The following is a 20,093-nucleotide window of genomic DNA, read 5'->3' as shown; positions in this document are numbered from 1 at the left end:
CTGCTTTTCTGTCATATATACACATGCAATTTTATATATCTATAGAAATTTGTATGATCTACAAGTGAAAGAAAAGATGATAATTTTCTTTCTGGACCTGAAGAAATTTCTTTCATATGATAATTTCAAATTGCACCCAGTTTCCTGTGAATAACATAATTCTGTTCTCTACTGATGAATAAAATTCCATTGTGTATATATAACACTTTTCTTCCTGTTTCTCTACTGTTGGACACATACACTGATTCCAAGACTTAGTAGGTTGATTTTATGCAAACATCTGTTTATAAAACATGTTAAATATTAATCATCTTACAATTCTGCACATCGTAGTATATAAATATACATGGAATGACTCCAAAGAACTCACCCCTCCCCCTTTCCTTTTACTTTCATGTATGAGCTCAGAGGCAGAAGGAAGAATCAGACAGTAATCATTCCCCAAACCTATCAGATCTCCTATAATGTATTATGTCATGAGTCCTTGATGAATTATGTATTATGCCTTCTAGAGAACTGAACGTCACAGTTTTACTTAATTCATGCATAGACACTTGACCTCATCCCCAAAAGGAGATATGGAGGCTCCTTGGAGCAAAGGAAATGGAGCAAGCATCTCTTATACATCCCTCTACCCTCTATAGACACTGACTTCTTCATGTCTTGTCAAGTAAGCTTATAAAATGTAGACATAATTATCAGGATGTCTCTATACATATTTGGCACAGGAACTTGCCACACAGAGCAGGGCTTCACCCAGGCAGTGAGTTCTAAATGGAGAATTAGCTAGCTAATAGGGCTTAGCAGAACATCTAACATTCTAAAGTGCTTGAGGGATGCTGGAACTGGTGAAGCTCTTGGGCACACACAGTCAGACTTACTTTAACAAAGAGACTATTGGACTTGAGCAGAGGAAGAGAATGAAAGACAAGAAAATGGTGTAATAGAGGATCTGATGACCTTGCATTTAAACTCGATTAGCTGAACTAAAATACTGAATTCCTCAAGCTCTCAGGAGCCAAAAGAATCAACACGTCAAAGCCCTCTTTAGCATATGACCATGGGCCAGTATTGGCTATGAAAATTTGACTCTAAGGCTCTCTCAGATTCATTTAATTCATTTCATTTTCCTTTTTCTTGGATGGGGAAGCTCAACTTGTGTGATGTCAAAACAATAGTCAGCTGAGTCCTGCAGCTTTCCTGGAATCCTCAAGTCTCTGCTATTGGGAAAACTTAGAAGGCTTTTTGCTCTCAGCATCCAATTCTCTGCACATGTCTGTCAACAGAGGTGCTTTCTTCCCATTCTCTCTGCGGAATGGTACTGTGGCCAAAGTACTGCCATTTAACAGCACCTACAATGCTAACTTCAGCTGCAGTAAGAATATAACACCTTGTCTCTGGGAACCCAGAGAACATCGTAAGTAGAGTGGCTTTGTTCGTAATTGCTTCACTGACTTTGCAAAGAGTGCTCTTTTCAGGAAGGAAAGTGAATAAAGCTTTGGCTACCACAGCACATGCTTGCTTGGCTCTCCTCAGGAGAAGCAGAGTAAGAAGAGGTCTCTGTATGTATGCCAATACTACATCCTTCCTACAGCCCAAGCTTTACCACAAGTGGAATCTTCTTGACTTTCTAAGGATGTATACTTTTTAAATTTCCTAAACAGAGCTCAGAGTCATTTATACCACTGTTTGAGCTTAAAATGCTAGTCTCCAAGACCTTCCAAAAGCCATCGGGAAATGATGTAGCCGGTTTCAACTTCTTTATAACAACCTCAAATGGCAGCAACAGCTCATGTGCCATGCAATGGGGCCACTGCATTTTTTTTTTACCTCCTTAAGTTATCAGACATCTCAATCTTTCACACAGTTTCTTTGATGATGAGATAAATGCCATTGAAAGCAGTTTCCAGATAACTGTTTCGTGTTGGAGACAATACAAAGTTGACTAAATTCCAAATCTTTTCTAAGCATGAAATGACAGTACAGCATATGCAGAAGGTACTGTGCAAAACTTCTATTCTCCTGGTTTTGTACATCCAGTAGCAAAATCTTTATACACCAAACATCTGGTTTCTAACACACATACTGAGTTCTTTTTCTTCCAGTTTCTTTTTCTTCCAGGTACTTCCAACTAACACACAACCCATGAAAATAAAGATAGGCTTGCATAACCATAATGGCAGGGAATACATTAAATTATGCAACTCCCCTCAAAACAGTCCTTGAAATCACAAAATGCTGATAATGACCACTTTACCTTGCCTGACCCATCTGAGTTTAGTGTGAAGCATTACTTTAATAACACTTTAATCCTTGACAGTAATTATTTTCACAAGGAAAATGCTCGACTTGTAGAAAAATGAAAAGGAAATGAAGCCAGCAGGCAAGTAAGGGTCAAGCAAGTAAGGGTTACAAGAGAAGACAAAGAAAAAAAAAGAATGAAGCAATCTGGGTCTAGTTTAAACTTAGCGAAGGACAGGACAAGATGGAACAACTACCTTGATGGAAGAAAACTCAAGGAAATGAACTGAAACTGGGAGATTTTTTATTTTATTAATTACACTTTATTCACTTTGTATCCCCCCATAAGCCCCTCCCTCCTTCCCTCCCTATCCCACCCTCCCACTCCCTTCTTCATGCATGCCCCTCTCCAAGTCCACTGATAGGGGAGGTCCTCCTCTCCTTCCTTCTCATCTTAGTCTATCAGATCATATCAGGAGTGGCTGCATTGTCATCTTCTGTGGCCTGGTAAGGCTGCTCCCCCTTCAGGGGGAGGTGATCAATAGAACCAGAAATTTGAACACAGGGGTCTTCCCAGAGACTCATACTACAACCAAGTAACCATGCATGGAGATAACCTAGAACCCCTGCACAGATATAGCTCATGGCAGTTTAGTGTACAAGTGGGTTACATAGTAATGGGATGAGGGACTGCCTCTGAAACTGGGAGTTTTGACTAGCGTTTTGTGCCTATTTATTATTCAGTAGCTTGAGCTATGTATATTTTTCACATACTTCATCAGTATAGATAGAGGAAAATTTTAGACCTGAGACAGAAGGTCAATGCAATGGTACAGAAGTTAATTAAGAGATCTTTTGGGAAATGATATTTGTAATTCATTTGTTAAATGCTTGCTTTTAGGAGTACTTTAATGAACCAGAGACCAACTGTCACCTACAACAGTAGTGAGCATAATGAAGAAGAGGACTTCAGAGAAGTTTGGAAACTCCATACTGGGGACATGTATGTCATTAGAACTCCAACAAGTTCTGACTGCACACTTACAAAGTGAGGCATAAGAGCTAATAGTAAATGTTTACTCTGTCCAGTTTTCCAAGAAAGGTATGGGCTGAATGTTTTCAACATTCTCAGTCCTTAAACCCTCATCATTCTGCAAGCTACTATTATCACATCTGAAACCCAAAGTTCTATGAATGTGGAAAAGCATTCAGGTCAACTTTCAAACAATTCTTTAATATTCAGTAATATAACTTTGGGAATTTGAGCATGCATGGGGTATTTTACTCAATAATTAACACTAACTATACAATATGTTCAGTATATTTATAAATCAGAACATATGGCTTATTGCCAACAGCTCAAATGCCTTGTCCTTTTACCAGCTATATTAATGTTACTCCAATGATGGCCTGTGGCTATTGTTGGATAATCAACTATTTCTAAAACAAATGACAAAGACTGAAGTAAGATCACAGAATTTTATGATAAGTACACTTACTGGATTCTAATAATTGAATATGATCAACCTACATGTTACCTTTGATGGTATTTTACTCAGTCATTTGAAAATACAAGAGGAGAATGACTATGTTATCAGCACTGAGAGGCTCTGAGTGGTAATACTGGGTTCATACATTTGCTACTGGGTTGGAAAGTTAACAAGTATCTCAAGATTTAACAGAATCATTCAGAAGTCTAACCTGTGACCAGCTCCCGGATCTCCAGGTCTGTGGTCTTGCGAAGGAGTCTCACCAGCGCTGGGATACCACCACAGTTTTTCAGGGCAATTTTGTTATCATCGTTGGCCTTTCCATACACCAGGTTCCTCAGAGCCCCACAGGCACTACGGTGGACTTCTGTCATCCGGTGATCCAGCAGGTCCACCAGGAGCTGTATTCCTCCTTGTCTCCTTATCTGAAAGAATAAGGGACACAGCTTTGGCCTTGGAGACTCTGGTTTCACCACTTGAGCCCAAGCACTGTTTTCCTTCGAAAAAGTACTGCAGACAACTTTACTGATTTGAATTAAGAATCATGAAAAGGAAAGAAAACAGCTAACTGTTCTTCCTGGATCTCATCGCCTGCAATCGTTTTAGTATTCCACCAATAAGAAATTGAATGCACTACCAATAAGAAATTTAAATGTACAACTTTTATCTTGGAATCTTGGAAAGGTGATTGTAACTTCATAATGGGTGCCTCAAGCATTTCTTTAAAAAAATTGTCAGATGCTCACAGAGTTAGAATGATTCCTGAGACTTAACTAAATTTACTGCTGAGTCAAAGAGCAGCAGCACTGAAGGAAAACATTGGAAGTGTTTTACTTAACAGGAAAACACTAAACATACATACAAGGCACTGGAACTAGATGAGACTCTGAAATAAATGACACAGGGGCTTTGTCTCAGAAGCTCTGGGGATGCAATAAAGTCACTCATAGGGACAGGCACAGCATGAGTGACCAAGGATGGCATGACTTAAATCTTTGATTAACAGTGAAAAACTCATTACATTTTAGCGTTCTAGTGGCTGAAAGAAAATCATAATCTTCTAAAGATGAATGCAAGGCATGTCCTTGTTATATGTTTCCAGACATATGTTCTTTTTGCTACTCATTGACACTGGGGGCAACTTAAATATTTAAATTGAAAAGAGAACAAAGTGGCTAATTAATACCTCGACTCCTTCATGAAATCGTCATCTGAACACTGCTGCATTTGTGTGGAGAAATCACCTGATTCACTCATGAGGACTTCTCTTTCTTTAGACTTCAGTGTTACTAGGGTTTGAAAGATTGACACCTCCACAATTTAATTTTCATATTCTGAGATATGTATTCATCGCACAATTTGCTAAGACACATGGCTGCATCCTGCCATTCTCTCAACGGTGCTTAAGCACACTGCTTCAAGCTGCAATCTGTGCAACCTACTCCCCAAAGTCCCGTAGGACTGTGCTTTGTTTGTTTCACCCATATGTTTTTATCCCAAGTGCAATGCCATGCTCACAGTAAATGCTCACCACATACATACTGAATGCGTGAGGAGGATTAATTAATACATGACTTGCTACAATCAGGTTCTACAGATTTGCTAAAACACTGCTTTTCAAAATTGAGTAATATGTCCTGTAAAGGAAAAAAAAAGGCCCTTTGTGAACAGTCAAGGATGTATGCAGGGATCTCCAGCGGCAATTCTTACACCAGCTTACACAAGTAGGAAGGGCAGGCTTCATGCGCACAAGGTGGCACACCGCTGACTCTAAGAGCCGACAGCAAGGGTTTCCACTCATCCGCAAAACACAAACAGAGAGAGAAGAACGCCTTACAGTGCTCACAGAACCCACTTATCTGGAGAGGATGATGCAGTGCCTCGTGTGTTCCCTCCCATGGGAAAAGCACCAGAGAAGCCAGAGGGGAGGCCTTCTGAGTGAATGCTGGGTTCCTTCGCCTACCCCCACCGTCTCCACAGCCTGCAGCTTACTACAGGTTACCACAGAAGGTTACTGAACTGATTTTAAAAAGAAACAATGGGACCAGAAACAGTACCCTACCTTAACAACTTTACCCTGAACTTGGGTGGTAGCATTCAGGAGAGCTATGTGTGCGACCTGAACTGAGCCAATCTATGTTACAGCCCCAGCCACTCATTACCTCTCCACAGAGGGGTAATCTGTGTGTACAGAAAGGGTGAAAAGAATGCCCTTTTTTTCCTCTACAGGTGTATTTGCATATGTGTTTTGCGCTTTACAATTCTCTGGCTTCACATAATGGTGAAACCATCAAGAAAGAAAGAAATCTAACCATATGGTGAACCTATCGGGGATAGATTTTTTTTTTTAAAAGAGAGAGTAAATCAATCAGTTATTTTTTTTTTAATGTTGTAACTATTTTTCATTTGTGATAATACAATTCAAATTTGTGTGTCTTACTAAAGTAATATACAAAATATTATGTCAACTCATTATAAGGGAAAACAAATTCAGATGAATGTATTGTGAACTCCTCATTAAAACAGAAGATAGTCTTTTATGTTTAACCCTATATATAATACTATATGACTAAATTTACTGTTAGATTTTTAAGTTCTACTTTAATCTATATAGAGAAATCTAACTTGGACAATAATCTTTTGTTTTTTTACATTTTTAGTCAGAAGATCTAAATGAAAATCCTTTGCTTTCTTGAAGCTGAGTCTTCTCTAAGAATATGGGACTCTGATTGTTTGAATGAGAATGTCCCCCATAGACTCATCTATTTGAACACTTGGTCCCAGTTGGTTGCACTGTATGGGGAGGTTATGAAACATTTAGGAGACGCTTTGCTAGAGGAGTATGCTAACGGGTGTGGGCTTTGAGGGTCAGCCTTGCTCCACCTTTCAGCATGCTCTAGCTGCCTTCTATCATGCCACCATGCCATTATAGTCTCTCTCTCTCTCTGTCTCTCTCTCCCTCTCTCTGCAACTGTAGGAAAAAATAAACTATTTATTCCATATGTCATTTTTTTCCTCTTTATTTTTTTAAAGTAGCCCAGGTTGGTCTTGAACTCGAGATCCTTATGCTTCTGAATACTAAGCTTATGAAATGAAATCAGTGAAGCAATGGATGTTTTGAAAGAATCTGAATTAACATATGCTCATGTACTTCCCTTTGAGTAATGGGCAAGTATACTTCATAAAGGCTAGAGTGTATTTTAGTTAGACGGTAGAAGCTATTTTGAAGAATTTGGAAGAGAATCTCACCACTTGCTCTTTCTCTCCCCTAACTATGTGAAACAACTTGCATCTTTGCCTAATAGAAAAATCAAGATGAATTATATTTATTTTTATATTATGTATCAGAGATGGAGCATTAGTGTAGCATTATGGTTCCCCAGAGTTCAATTTGTGGCTTCTCTGTACCTTCTAAAAATTTACATGTATATAAACAGGGACAACACAGGAACACTTCACAGAGTTGGTCTCATGATTAAATAAGATCTGTGAATTGTTTAACAAAGTATTCAAGAAATATTACATGTCCAGAAGATATTGTTTTCTTGAATTCATCCACAATCTCTGGATCTTATAGGTTTCTTTTTTCACACCTGGGGTGTAATACAGATGTGTCATTTGGACTAAGCACTCTGCGGCCTCTTGTCCTCTCTTTCTCTCTTTTGTTTTTGTTTCTCAAGACATGGTTTCTCTGTGTGGCTGTGGATGTCCTAGAACTCACTCTATAGACCAGACTAGCCCTAAACTCAGAGATCTGCTTTCCTCTGACTACTGAGTGCTGGAATTAAAGGTGTGCGGCATACTGCCTTCCTTATTATCTTCAAATTGAACAGTTCTAGGTCTTTGTGTTAATATGTATCTACTGCAAGTAAAAGCCTCTCTGATGGGGGCGAGAGATGGCACTAATCTACAGATAGAGTGATATGTCATTGTGACAGCATGCACAACACCTGAGCAAGCTTCTGACATGGAGCAGGGGAGGCAGGCATGAAGTCTCACCCATAGGTGAGGAGTTATTGGCAACTGATAGCTAGTGGGAGAGAGAGCGTCAGCTTTCTTTAAAGATATGACCCTGCTAATTCAGTCCGCCATGGTCTGGAGTATTGGAACAGCACAAATTAGACTTGATGATTCTTTTAACTATTATTTTTAAAAACTGAAGGCTCAAAGTGAGGTGAATAGAGGCTCAGAAGAAGTTGGGGAAGGGGTAATGCCATTGAAATACATAAAACACAAAACTCTCAAAGAAATAATAAAAATATTTACAAAAAGAGTATCTGCCAAAGAACTATAACTGTAAACCAACTTGTTAAAGGATACTCTTATTTAATGTATTACTTCATCAATATATAAATTAATTTACTAATAGAATAACATAACATATAGTAGTCAGTGAAAGGAATGCAGTTCCTAGTTGTATCCTTATAAAGTGGTGTTAGCACAAATTAATAAATATTATCTCATACATTCAGAATCCCATCTGATATGTGGCTAATGAGATCAGTAGAAGCTTTATTGTTCTAATCAATTGTATTGATAGATATGACCATTATATATACAAATTATATATATATAAATTATTTATATATATAAATTATATATATACAAATTATATATATATATATATATATATATATATATATATATATACACACACACACACATACAAATACTTCCAGTGGAAATTTTTTTGCTAGGTATATTTCCATCAGAAGGAAACATAAATTAATATGTGTTGTAAAGGAGAGTGTAATAGTCATTTTTCTTGTCACAACAACTTAATAGATTTTCTTTTTTTTTCAATTTTATTTTTTTCTTATCAGTTACATTTTAACTCTGTATCCCAGCCATGTCCCGATCCCTCATTCCCTCCCAGTCCCTCCCTCCCTTCCTCATCTCCACCGTGCCCCTTGTCAAGTAGCTCAGTAACCAATTGGTTTCCCATAGTGAGGGGAACAAGGACTGTTTCTAACAGGAACTTAATAGATTTTCTTAAAGGCATATAAGTAATTTTGAGCAAACATAGATCTCTATATATTTAAGTAAAGTATTTCCTCTAAAGAACTCGAATTACTCAAAAAGTACTCAGATTCTCATTCTCAGGGTATTTTTTGTTAAATAAAAAATAGACTATAGCGGGGGCGGAGCCAAGATGGCGACTAACACACACAGTTTCCAAGCTGTGGAAGAGAAAAAGTTCTGAGTTGATGAGTGGAAGAACTTCTGAAGCCAGGGAAACAACGGAGAGACTTTCTAAACAACAGGGAACATCGCCGGAGGTGAAAACCTTGGTCTCGGGTCACCCAGGGACTTGTTTGGGGAAGGTGAGAAACGATCCTTTGATCTCTCGGCACTCCCCTCCCCCAGACCTCCCTCCTCCTCGGCACAGCAGACTCGCCTTTCTCAGCGCAGACCTAACTGCCTGGGGCCTGCAGCCACTGAGGCTGAGCCCCAAGTCCTTTATCGGCAAAGGCCAGCAGTACTGTGTCTCGGAGCCCCAGATTCACGAGCGGCAGCTGCACCATCCTCCCAGGGCCCGAGTCTGCTAGACGCCATACTAGCTCCGCAGGATCGCGATCACTGACGGTACGGCCCGCCCAATACCACAGTGACAGAGAATACGCTATATACTCACCAAAACCAGACAGAAACGCCATACAAGCTAGACACACCAGGCGCTGGGCCTCCGAAGCTTGGAGAGCACAGTTAAGAGACCCCAGGACTTCCCAGAAAGCATCTGGACTAGCAACCCAGTCTCCAGTTACAGCGGGACTTTCTAACCTAGCAGCGGAGCAGCACTGAGCTGGCGGGGCACATCAGCCCTCCAGTTTAAGACTAACCAGGGCCAAACCAGAGAACAGAAAGGCTGGTTACCCCGATTCCCACTGACGTGACCACCCTGAAATCTCCAGCTGCAGCAAGACCTCATAACCTGGCAGTGACAGCAGCACGGAACTGGCGGAGCACATCAAAGAAGCAGGGCCAAACCAGAGAGCAGACAGCCCAGATACGCCGATCTCTGCCAAGTGTCCTGCCTGTAAGTGAGTGCACCCTTGAGAATCTGCAGCTCCACTGATCCTGGCTTCTTCTAAAACAGAAGCCAGGCATCGAACCCCCTCCCACCCATATACCCACTTTGGGAAACAGAGGGGCACTTGGAACATTGAAGTTCCTGCTCTGTGGGTCTAATTGAGGAGTTAAGGCAGTTAATGCCAGAAATTGCGCTGCGATCATCACTAGCGCCTGCGACATATACATTGCAGAGCCCCTCCCACACACTCAAGGGTTCAACATTAGCCATCACTCTGTCCCTCGAGACACACGCCCACACCCACTTACACACACACACACACATATACACACACACGCACGCACGCTTGCATTTGCCTCTGTTTGCGCCTGCGTACTTTCCTCCCACAGGTACAGCTAGTCCTCAGCATACGCTAAGGACACGGGACCTCTCTCAACTTCCTGAAGAATTCTCCAGACTCGAGAGAGAGACAGTACCAGTCTGATCGGCTGAATCCAAAAACAAACAGGGAAGGTCTCAGATAAGCCAATGGCCAGGGGTAGGCGAAAGAACATTTCCAACATAAATCAGGACATCATGACTTCACCAGCAAACCCCAAAATCGATGGATATTCCAATTCATCAGAAGCACAGGAAAATGACCTTAAAGCCATGCTTGCTCAATTATTTGAGGCTCATAAGGAGGAAATGAACAAATCTTTCAAAGAGATGGCCAGTCAATTGGAGGTAAAGAAAGAAGAAATAGACAAAACCCTTAAAGAAACACAGGCAAACATAGCCAAACAAATAGAGGCACAAGTAGAGAAGAAATTAGTGGCATACAAAAAGGAAATGAACAAAGAAATAGAGTCCATCGTAGAGAGACAGGAATCCAAATTCAAACACATGAAAGAAATGGTGCAAGGCATGAAAACAGAATTAGAATCAATAAAGAAAACACAAAGTGAGAAAACTCTTGAGCTGGAGAACTTGGAGAAAAGATCAGGAACCACAAAAGTAAGCATCACCAACAGAATACAAGAGATGGAAGAGAGAATCTCTGGAGCTGAAGACACACTTGCAGAAATTGATACTTCTCTCAAAGAAAAAGTAAAATCAGAAAAATTCCAATCACAAAATATCCAAGAAATCAAGGATGCTATGAAAAGACAAAATCTAAGAATAATAGGAATTGATGAAAAAGAAGACTCCAGGCTCCAAGGTCCAGAAAATATTTTCAAAAAAATCATAGAAGAAAATTTTCCCAACTTAAAGAAAGAGATGTCCATAAATATACAAGAGGCCTACAGAACACCAAATAGACTAGACCAGAAAAGAAACACATCACGTCACATCATAGTCAAAACACTAAATCTACAGAACAAAGAAAAGATATTAAAAGCAGCAAGGGAAAAAGGCCAAGTAACATATGAAGGTAGACCTATCAGAATCACACCAGACTTCTCATCAGAAACTATGAAAGCCAGAAGGGCCTGGGCAAGCATCATGGAGACTCTAAGAGATCACAAATGTCAACCCAGACTACTATACCCTGCAAAGCTTTCAATCAACATAGATGGAGAAAACAAAATATTCCATGACAAAACTAAATTTACGCAATATCTATACAGCAAACCAACCCTACAGAAGATACTAGAAGGAAAACTCCAATCCAACGAAAACGAATTCACCCAAGAAAACAGGGCATACAGATAATGTCCCAACAAAAATGAAAAGAAAACAAGCAATGAAACAAGGTAAGATCATCGACTCCATTACACAAGGAACTAACATGCATTGGTCAATATTATCTATCAATATTAATGGACTCAACTCACCAATAAAAAGACACAGGCTAACAGAATGGTTACGGAAACAGGACCCAACAATCTGTTGCATCCAAGAAACACACCTATGCAACAAAGATAAACACTACCTCAGAGTAAAGGGCTGGAAAAATGTTTTTCAAGCAAATGGTTCCAGAAAACAAGCTGGAGTAGCCATCCTAATATCTAATAAAATAGACTTTCAACCCAAGTTAATCAAAAAAGATAAGGAGGGCCACTATATTCTCATCAAAGGAAAAATCCAACAAGAGGACATCACAATTTTGAATATCTATGCCCCAAATACAAGAGCACCTACATTCATAAATGAAACAATATTAAAGCTTAAATCATACATTGATCCTAATACCTTAATAGTGGGAGACTTCAACACCCCACTCTCATCAAGGGACAGATCAACCAGACAGACACCAAATAGGGAAATGAAAGCACTCACAGAATCCCTAAATCAAATGGACCTAATAGATGTCTACAGATCTTTTCACCCAAACTCAAAAGAGTACACCTTCTTTTCAGCACCGCATGGAACCTTCTCCAAAATAGACCATATAGTTGGTCACAAAGCAAGCCTCAACAGATACAAAAGGATTGAAATAATCCCTTGTATACTATCTGACCACCATGGACTAAAGCTGGACATCAACAACAACAGAAACAACAAAAAGCCGACACGCACATGGAAACTGAACAACTTACTACTCAATGACAGCTGGGTCAAGGAAGAAATAAAGAAAGAAATTAAAGACTTTCTAGAATTCAATGAAAATGAAGGCACAACATACCCAAATTTATGGGACACATTGAAAGCAGTGCTCAGAGGAAAATTTATAGCACTAAGTGCCTACAAGAAGAAATCTGTAACATCACATACAAACAACTTAATGGCCCAACTGAAAAACCTAGAAAAAAAAGAAGCAGATACACCCAAGAGGAGCAGATGGCTGGAAATAATCAAACTAAGGGCAGAAATCAATCAATTAGAAACAAATAAAATTATCCAAAGAATCAATGAAACAAAAAGCTGGTTCTTTGAGAAAATCAACAAGATAGACAAACCCTTAGCCAAACTAACTAAAAAGCAGAGAGAAACCATACAAATCAGCAAAATCAGAAAGGAAAATGGGGACATAACTACAGACACTGAGGAAATCCAAACGATTATTAGGTCATACTACAAAAGCCTATATGGCACAAAATTTGAAAATCTAAATGAAATGGATAACTTTCTTGACAGATTCCATCTACCAAAATTAAGTCAAGATCAGGTAGAAAGACTGAATAGTCCTATATCTCCCAAGGAAATAGAAGCAGTCATTAACAGTCTCCCCTCCAAAAAAAGCCCTGGACCAGATGGCTTCAGCGCAGAATTCTACAAGACCTTCAAAGAAGTACTAACACCAATTCTCCACAAACTATTCCATAAAATAGAAACAGAAGGAACACTACCAAACTCATTCTATGAAGCCACAGTCACTTTGATACCTAAACCACACAAAGATCCAACAAAAAAAAGAGAACTTCAGACCTATCTCTCTTATGAACATTGATGCAAAAATACTCAATAAAATACTTGCAAACCGAATCCAAGAACACATCAAAGATATCATCCACCATGACCAAGTAGGCTTCATCCCAGGAATGCAAGGGTGGTTCAACATACGGAAATCCATCAATGTAATCCACCACATAAACAAAATGAAGGAGAAAAACCACATGATCATCTCCTTAGATGCTGAAAAAGCATTTGACAAAGTCCAGCACCCATTTATGTTTAAAGTCTTGGAGAGATCAGGGATACAAGGCACATACCTAAAGATAGTAAAGGCAATATACAGCAAGCCTATAGCCAACATCAAACTCAATGGAGAGAAACTTAAATCAATCCCACTGAAATCAGGGACAAGACAAGGCTGCCCACTCTCTCCATATCTCTTTAACATTGTACTTGAAGTCCTAGCCAGAGCAATAAGACAACTAAAGGAGATCAAGGGGATACAAATTGGAAAGGAAGAGGTCAAAGTGTCACTATTTGCAGATGATATGATAGTATACATGAGCGACCCCAAAGATTCAACCAGAGAACTTCTTCAGCTGATAAACACCTTCAGCAAAGTGGCAGGATACAAAATCAACTCAAAAAAATCAGAGGCCCTCTTGTATACCAAAGACAAAAAGGCTGAGAAAGAAATTAGGGAAACAACACCCTTCACAATAGCCACTAACAACATAAAGTACCTTGGTGTGACTCTAACCAAGCAAGTGAAAGACCTATTTGAGAAAAACTTCAAGTCTTTGAAGAAAGAAATTGAAGAAGATCTCAGAAGATGGAAAGATCTCCCATGCTCATGGATTGGTAGGATTAACATTGTGAAAATGGCCATCCTGCCAAAAGCAATCTACAGATTCAATGCAATTCCCATCAAAATACCAACTCAATTCTTTACAGACCTTGAAAAAAAGATTCTCAGCTTCATATGGAGAAACAAAAAACCCAGAATCTCCAAAACGATCCTGTACAACAACAGATCATCTGGAGGTATCTCCATTCCCGATCTCAAGCTGTACTACAGGGCAACAGTAATAAAAACTGCATGGTATTGGCATAGAAACAGAAAGGAGGATCAATGGAATCGCATAGAAGACCCAGAAATAAACCCACACACCTATGAATTCTCAATATTTGACAAAGAAGCCAAATCCATTCAATGGAAAAAAGACAGCATCTTCAACAAATGGTGCTGGACCAACTGGATGTCTACATGCAGAAAAATGAAAATAGATCCATATCTATCACCCTGCACAAAACTAAAGTCCAAGTGGATCAAGGACCTCAACATAAAACCAGATACTCTAAATCAGCTGGAAAAAAAAAGTGGGAAACAGCCTAGAATTCATTGGCACAGGAGACAACTTCCTGAACAGAACACCAACAGCACAGGCTCTAAGAGCAACAATCAATAAATGGGACCTCATGAAACTGAAAAGCTTCTGTAAAGCAAAAGACACTGTCATCAAAACAAATAGACAGCCTACAGATTGGGAAAGAATCTTCACCAACCCTTTATCTGACAGAGGGCTAATATCAAGTATATATAAAGAACTAAAGAAGCAGAAAAGCAACAAACCAAGTAATCTACTTAAAAAATGGGGAACAGAGCTAAACAGAGAATTCTCGAAAGAGGAACGTCGAATGGCAGAGAAACACTTAAAGAAATGCTCAACCTCATTAGCCATTAGGGAAATGCAAATCAAAACGACCCTGAGATATCACCTTACACCCATCAGAATGGCCAAGATGAAAAACTCAAGTGATAGCACATGCTGGAGAGGTTGTGGAGAAAAGGGAACCCTCCTCCATTGCTGGTGGGAATGTAAACTGGTTCAACCACTCTGGAAGTCAATCTGGCGCTTTCTCAGACAACTAGGAGTAGTGCTACCTCAAGACCCAGCTATACCACTCCTAGGTATATACCCAAAATTTGCTCAAGTACACAACAAGGACATTTGTTCAACCATGTTCATAGCAGCTTTATTTGTAATAGCCAGAACTTGGAAACAACCCAGATGTCCATCAACGGAGGAATGGATACAGAAACTGTGGTATTTTTACACAATGGAATACTACTCAGCAATCAAAAAGGAAGAAATCATGAAATTTGCAGGCAAGTGGTGGGATCTAGAAAAGATCATTCTGAGTGAAGTATCCCAGAAGGAGAAAGACAAACTTGGTATATACTCGCTTATATAGACCTACAAGACATGATAAACATAATGAAATCTACACACCTAAAGAAGATAATCAAGAAAGTGGACACAGGCGAAGGTGATTAATCCTCATTTAGAAAGACAAATGGGATGTGCATTGAACTTATGACAGGAGTCTATCACAAAAGGCATCTGAAAGACTCTACCTAGCAGTGTTTCAAAGCAGACACTAAGACTCATAACCAAACCCTCGGCAGAGTGCAGGGAATCATATGAAAGAAGGGAAGTTAGTATGATATGGAAAGGATAGGAGCTCCACAAGGACCAAATATATCTGGGCACAGGGTCTTTTCTGAGACTGACACTCAACCAAGGACCATCTATGGATATAACCTAGAACTTCTGCTCGGATGTGGCCTGTGGTAGCTCAGTAACCAAGTAGTTTTCCAAAGTAAGGGGAACACAGACTATTTCTAATAGGATCTCAAGGGCAGGCTGTTTGACCCCCACCCCAGGGGAGGAGCAGTCTGTTAGGCCACAGAGGAGGACTTTGCAGCCAGCCCTGAAGATACCTGATAAAACAGGGTCAGATGAAAGGGGAGGAGGTCCTCCCCTATCAGGGGACTTGGAAAGGGGCAGGGAGGAGACCAGGGAGGGAGTGTGGGGTTGGGGAGGGAATGAGGGAGCGGGATACAGCTGGGACACAGAGTTAACAAAATGTAACTAAAAAGAAAAAAAAAATAGACTATAAAGAAGATCACTTTCCATTTCATGAGCAAAGTAACATCCATGAAGTAAGTGAGAAAGCAAAACTAAAGCATCCCATGCCCTCAATAAGAATGTGAATGGCCCAGAAGTTTCCATCTTACAGACTTCCCCAGAAACTACTCATGTGCCTTGGTGGTGGATGTAGAGTGTTTCAAGTTTCATTTACATCTGCATCTGGCACAAACTTTTTTTTTCTATTGTTAAGTGTGGATTTCTGCCCTGCCTACTCAGGGAATTGTTGGAAAGGCAAATGAGACAGCACAGAGGGATACCGGAGGAGAAGACAATTCTACAGGTACATTCACATTTGTTATTTTTTTTATTCTTTCCACGTAAGCATCAACTCTAAAGTCCCCATGATTCATAGAAACCTTGTCACCCTGCAGGTCTCAACACACATGCCAATGCCATCGATGTGTCCTTTCTCCGTTGGCACTGGCATCAGAGAAGAGAATCACAGAGGCTCTTTGGGAACATGTGACCAAAAAGAAAAAACAAAACCTTGGAAAAGAGATGCTGACGTTTTTAATCCCTTTACATTACCTTTCACTTAAGGGAAGTAGTTTCTACTACAGTAAATATTAGTAAGAGTTTTTGTCTATAACTGAAAACCATTTCTCATGGGAACCTCTGAAATGATCTATTTTACTGCTGTGTTAACTTTCAAGTTCACGTCACTTCAGGGTCCCATCATTTATGGAGATAAGAGAAGAGGGGAAAGCCCTGGACTGACCATGAATCATTACCTTCCACACAGTGATACACTTACATAAGATACTGCAAAGACACAAAAATAACACCACAAAGAAATCCCTTCCCCATCCACTCATTATAGGACTCTGTCTTCAATTCTCCTCTTGCTGACAATAATGACAGTAATGATTTCTGGGCGGTTACACTGTGGAAGAATGAGGTAAGGTCAGGTGTGAGTGTATGAGCAGTTGGCTGCCTGCCAGTGAAGCAAACATCGAGGCCAAGTGCTACCTTGGCTACCTTCCTGAGGGCTGGGATCTTACATCCTCCATACCTCCATACAATCCTCAGTGATCAGAATAACTGAACCCCAAAGATGGTCACAGCTTTATTTACTCTTTAATGCAGTCATAGACAGGCCTCCTTTAAAAAATACAAGAAAAAATAGTAGATGATTCCCCAAGTTGTTTACATTGAAGAGGTCTCAGGGTGTCCCATGAAAGGATATCTAATTTTTTTTGTGTCAAGCTATAAACTGGACAAAATACATAGTAGCATATGTATAGATTGTGTGAGTATGCATATATGGGTGCAGATGGACCCATCAGTATACACCAAGGAAGCCAGAGATGAATTCGGGTGTCCTGCTCTATAACTCTGTACTTGTTCCTTTGAGAGAGGCTCTTTCATTTAACTCGGCGCTGGGCTGGTAGCTGGAATACCCTTCTGTGTCATCCTCCACAGCTCTGTGCTTAAGGTCACACTTAGCATTTTACATGAGTGAGGTCTTCATGGTTGGTCAACAAATGGTCTTACTGAGCCATCGTCCCAATTATCTAAGAAGAAATTTATCAACAGCAGGAAAAAAAAAAAACCTCTGCAGCATGAAAATAGTTCAAGAAAGCATGAGTCACAGGACCTGAGGTATGTTCTGGGTTCTCTTTATGACACAGGAGAAAGAATGAGGTAGCCCCAGCAGTGATAACAGAGCAGGTCTTTAATGACTGACAGATGGGTTATTATATCACTCAGGACAATCTGTCATCCCACAATTGTAGGCATTGTGTAGAATGCCTATTATACAATCATGCATGTGAAGAACATGATAAAGAGGGCTTTGCCCTTAACAGTTCACATCAAGGACAGGCTTGCTCTCACTGCACTTGTGCTTAATATTGGTTAAGTCTTTCTTGCTTATTTCTCCTTTTCTTCCAGAAAACTTCTAATTTTAAATTACCCAGGATCAGGGAGGTGCTGGTGTTGTCCTACCAGGAGGGCACACACTTTTCTCCACAGGGAGTAGCCTCTGCTCTGGGCTGTTTTTTGGGCTTCTTTACTTGAGCTTCTCTCTGGAGCTTAAGTTCGCCTTTGGGAGCACTTGCTTTAAGACTCTGTGAGCAGATCCATTAGACTTGAGCTTGACCCGTAGCAATCATTGCTACTATGCATTTACATGGCACACCTACAAGGTGCACAGGGATAAAGATAGAGCAGAGATGAAGGAAATGTCCAACCAATCCCTGGTCCAACCTGAGACCCAACTCATGGCAGAGAGCTTACCCCTGGCACTAACAACAACACTCTGCTAGGCTTACAGATGGAAACCTAGCATAGCTGTCTTCTGAGAGCCTCCACTCAGCAAAGGATCAAAACAGACGCTGAGACTCACAGCCAAAGTTTGGGCAGAGCACAGGGAGCCTTGGAAGCATTGAGAAAAGGATGGAAGGACACATGATGGACAAGAGCTTCACAAGAAGACCAACAAAGCCAACTTGCCTGGTCCCAGAGGAGCCTTCAGAGACTGAAACACCAACTAAGGACCATGTATGGACTTGATTGAGGCCCCCTACACAGTGGACTCCCTAGTAAGGCGAGTGGGGGCTGTTTCTGACATGGACTCTGTTGCATGCTTCGCTCACTCTCCCCTGGTGGAGCTGCCATGCCAGGCCACCACCGTGGAAGAGGATGTGCTCAGTCCTGAAGCTACTTGAAGTGCTGGAGTGAGTTAGTGTCCGGACCTTTCCTCAGGGGTAGGCAAGGGGGAGGGGAGAAATGGGAGGGAAGGGAGGACTGGGAGGAGAGGAGAACAAGGACTATGATTGGGATGTAAAGTGAACAACCAAATAAATAAAGTTAAAAAACAAAACAAAACAAAAAGAATTGTCCCCATTTTAAATGAAAAATAGCAAGAGAATGCTAGTGACTAAGCATTGGCTGTTATGAATGAAAAGATCCGCAAGACTGACAAACCTGAAACAGGTTAGTAAGCACACCGGAAGACAGATTCACAATTATCAAATCATGTGAAAATGTTTTAGGAATTAATTAGGGAATCCAGCAAGATAGAAGCTTAATAAGGTTGAAAATTGAAGACTTTCCTTATCTCACTGTATCTCTCTCTATAGTTACATATATGTATGTGCATTAAAAAGAATCAAAATTTTATTTAGAAGATAGACCACAGTATATAGAATGCTGTAGAAATAAACCAATATTAAGGGCTTTGTGTTGAGAAACTTTAAATATGTTACTGAGTTACAAAACGGTATCTGTGAATAAATGAGTCCAAAGGACCACATTCCTGAAACCTTGCATGACTCTAAGACCTTCCTTTGCTCACAGAGGAATGAAAACTAAGGCTCTTTTAATCCAAAGTCAATTTATGTTTCAAAGTTGTTTTTTTACAGTATGACAGTAAAAATCACCTAGAAGAATTAACACAGGGAAAAATCATAGGGAAACTAGAGGATTCTGGAAGGATGAACACAGTCTAAAGCTCCAATCATCAGAACAGTACAGCAATGGACAAAGAGTCCATGGACAGCAAGAAAAGAAAACACAAGAAGAAACCCCAAAAGATCCACATATTAAAAGTAATTTAGGATGTGGTCCTGAGACAGCAGGGGTTTAACCCAGAATTAATGGAAACAGGATCACACAGCAGAGGAAGGTCACCTTCCATTCTTCAAATCTGCATAAAGTAAATTCAGATGGGTTAGAAAATTGGTTGACTAAATAGTAAGAAGCCAGAGGATGATACATGAGACCCAACATATGACACAGATAGATAGAGACATAGGTAGATAGATAGATAGATAGATAGATAGATAGATAGATAGATAGATAGATAGAGATTAGATATAGGTCAATGATAGATAGATGATAGATGGATGATAGAGAGACAGATAGATGATAGATAGATAGATAGATAGATAGATAGATAGATAGATAGATATAGATTAGATATAGGTCAATGATAGATAGATGATAGATGGATGATAGACAGAGAGACAGATAGATAGATAGATAGATAGATAGATAGATAGATAGATAGATAGA

At 40.0% G+C, this 20,093-nt stretch overlaps 1 protein-coding gene across 2 annotated transcripts in view; it reads right to left on the bottom strand.

The window, feature by feature from the left end:
• The window catches only part of Ctnnd2 (catenin delta 2), an 894,554-nt gene that overhangs the window by 216,038 nt on the left and 658,423 nt on the right, over positions 1–20,093 (bottom strand). For both annotated transcript variants that reach the window (XM_055618984.1, XM_055618985.1), the window contains exon 11: positions 3,943–4,156. In XM_055618984.1, coding sequence (XP_055474959.1) covers positions 3,943–4,156 — 214 coding nt within the window. The remainder of the gene's footprint in view (positions 1–3,942; positions 4,157–20,093) is intronic.

This window comes from Psammomys obesus, unplaced genomic scaffold (assembly GCF_907164565.1).
Source record: "Psammomys obesus unplaced genomic scaffold, mPsaObe1.curated_primary_1811, whole genome shotgun sequence".
NCBI lineage: Eukaryota > Metazoa > Chordata > Mammalia > Rodentia > Muridae > Psammomys > Psammomys obesus.
This window is presented reverse-complemented; position numbering and strand designations above follow the sequence as displayed.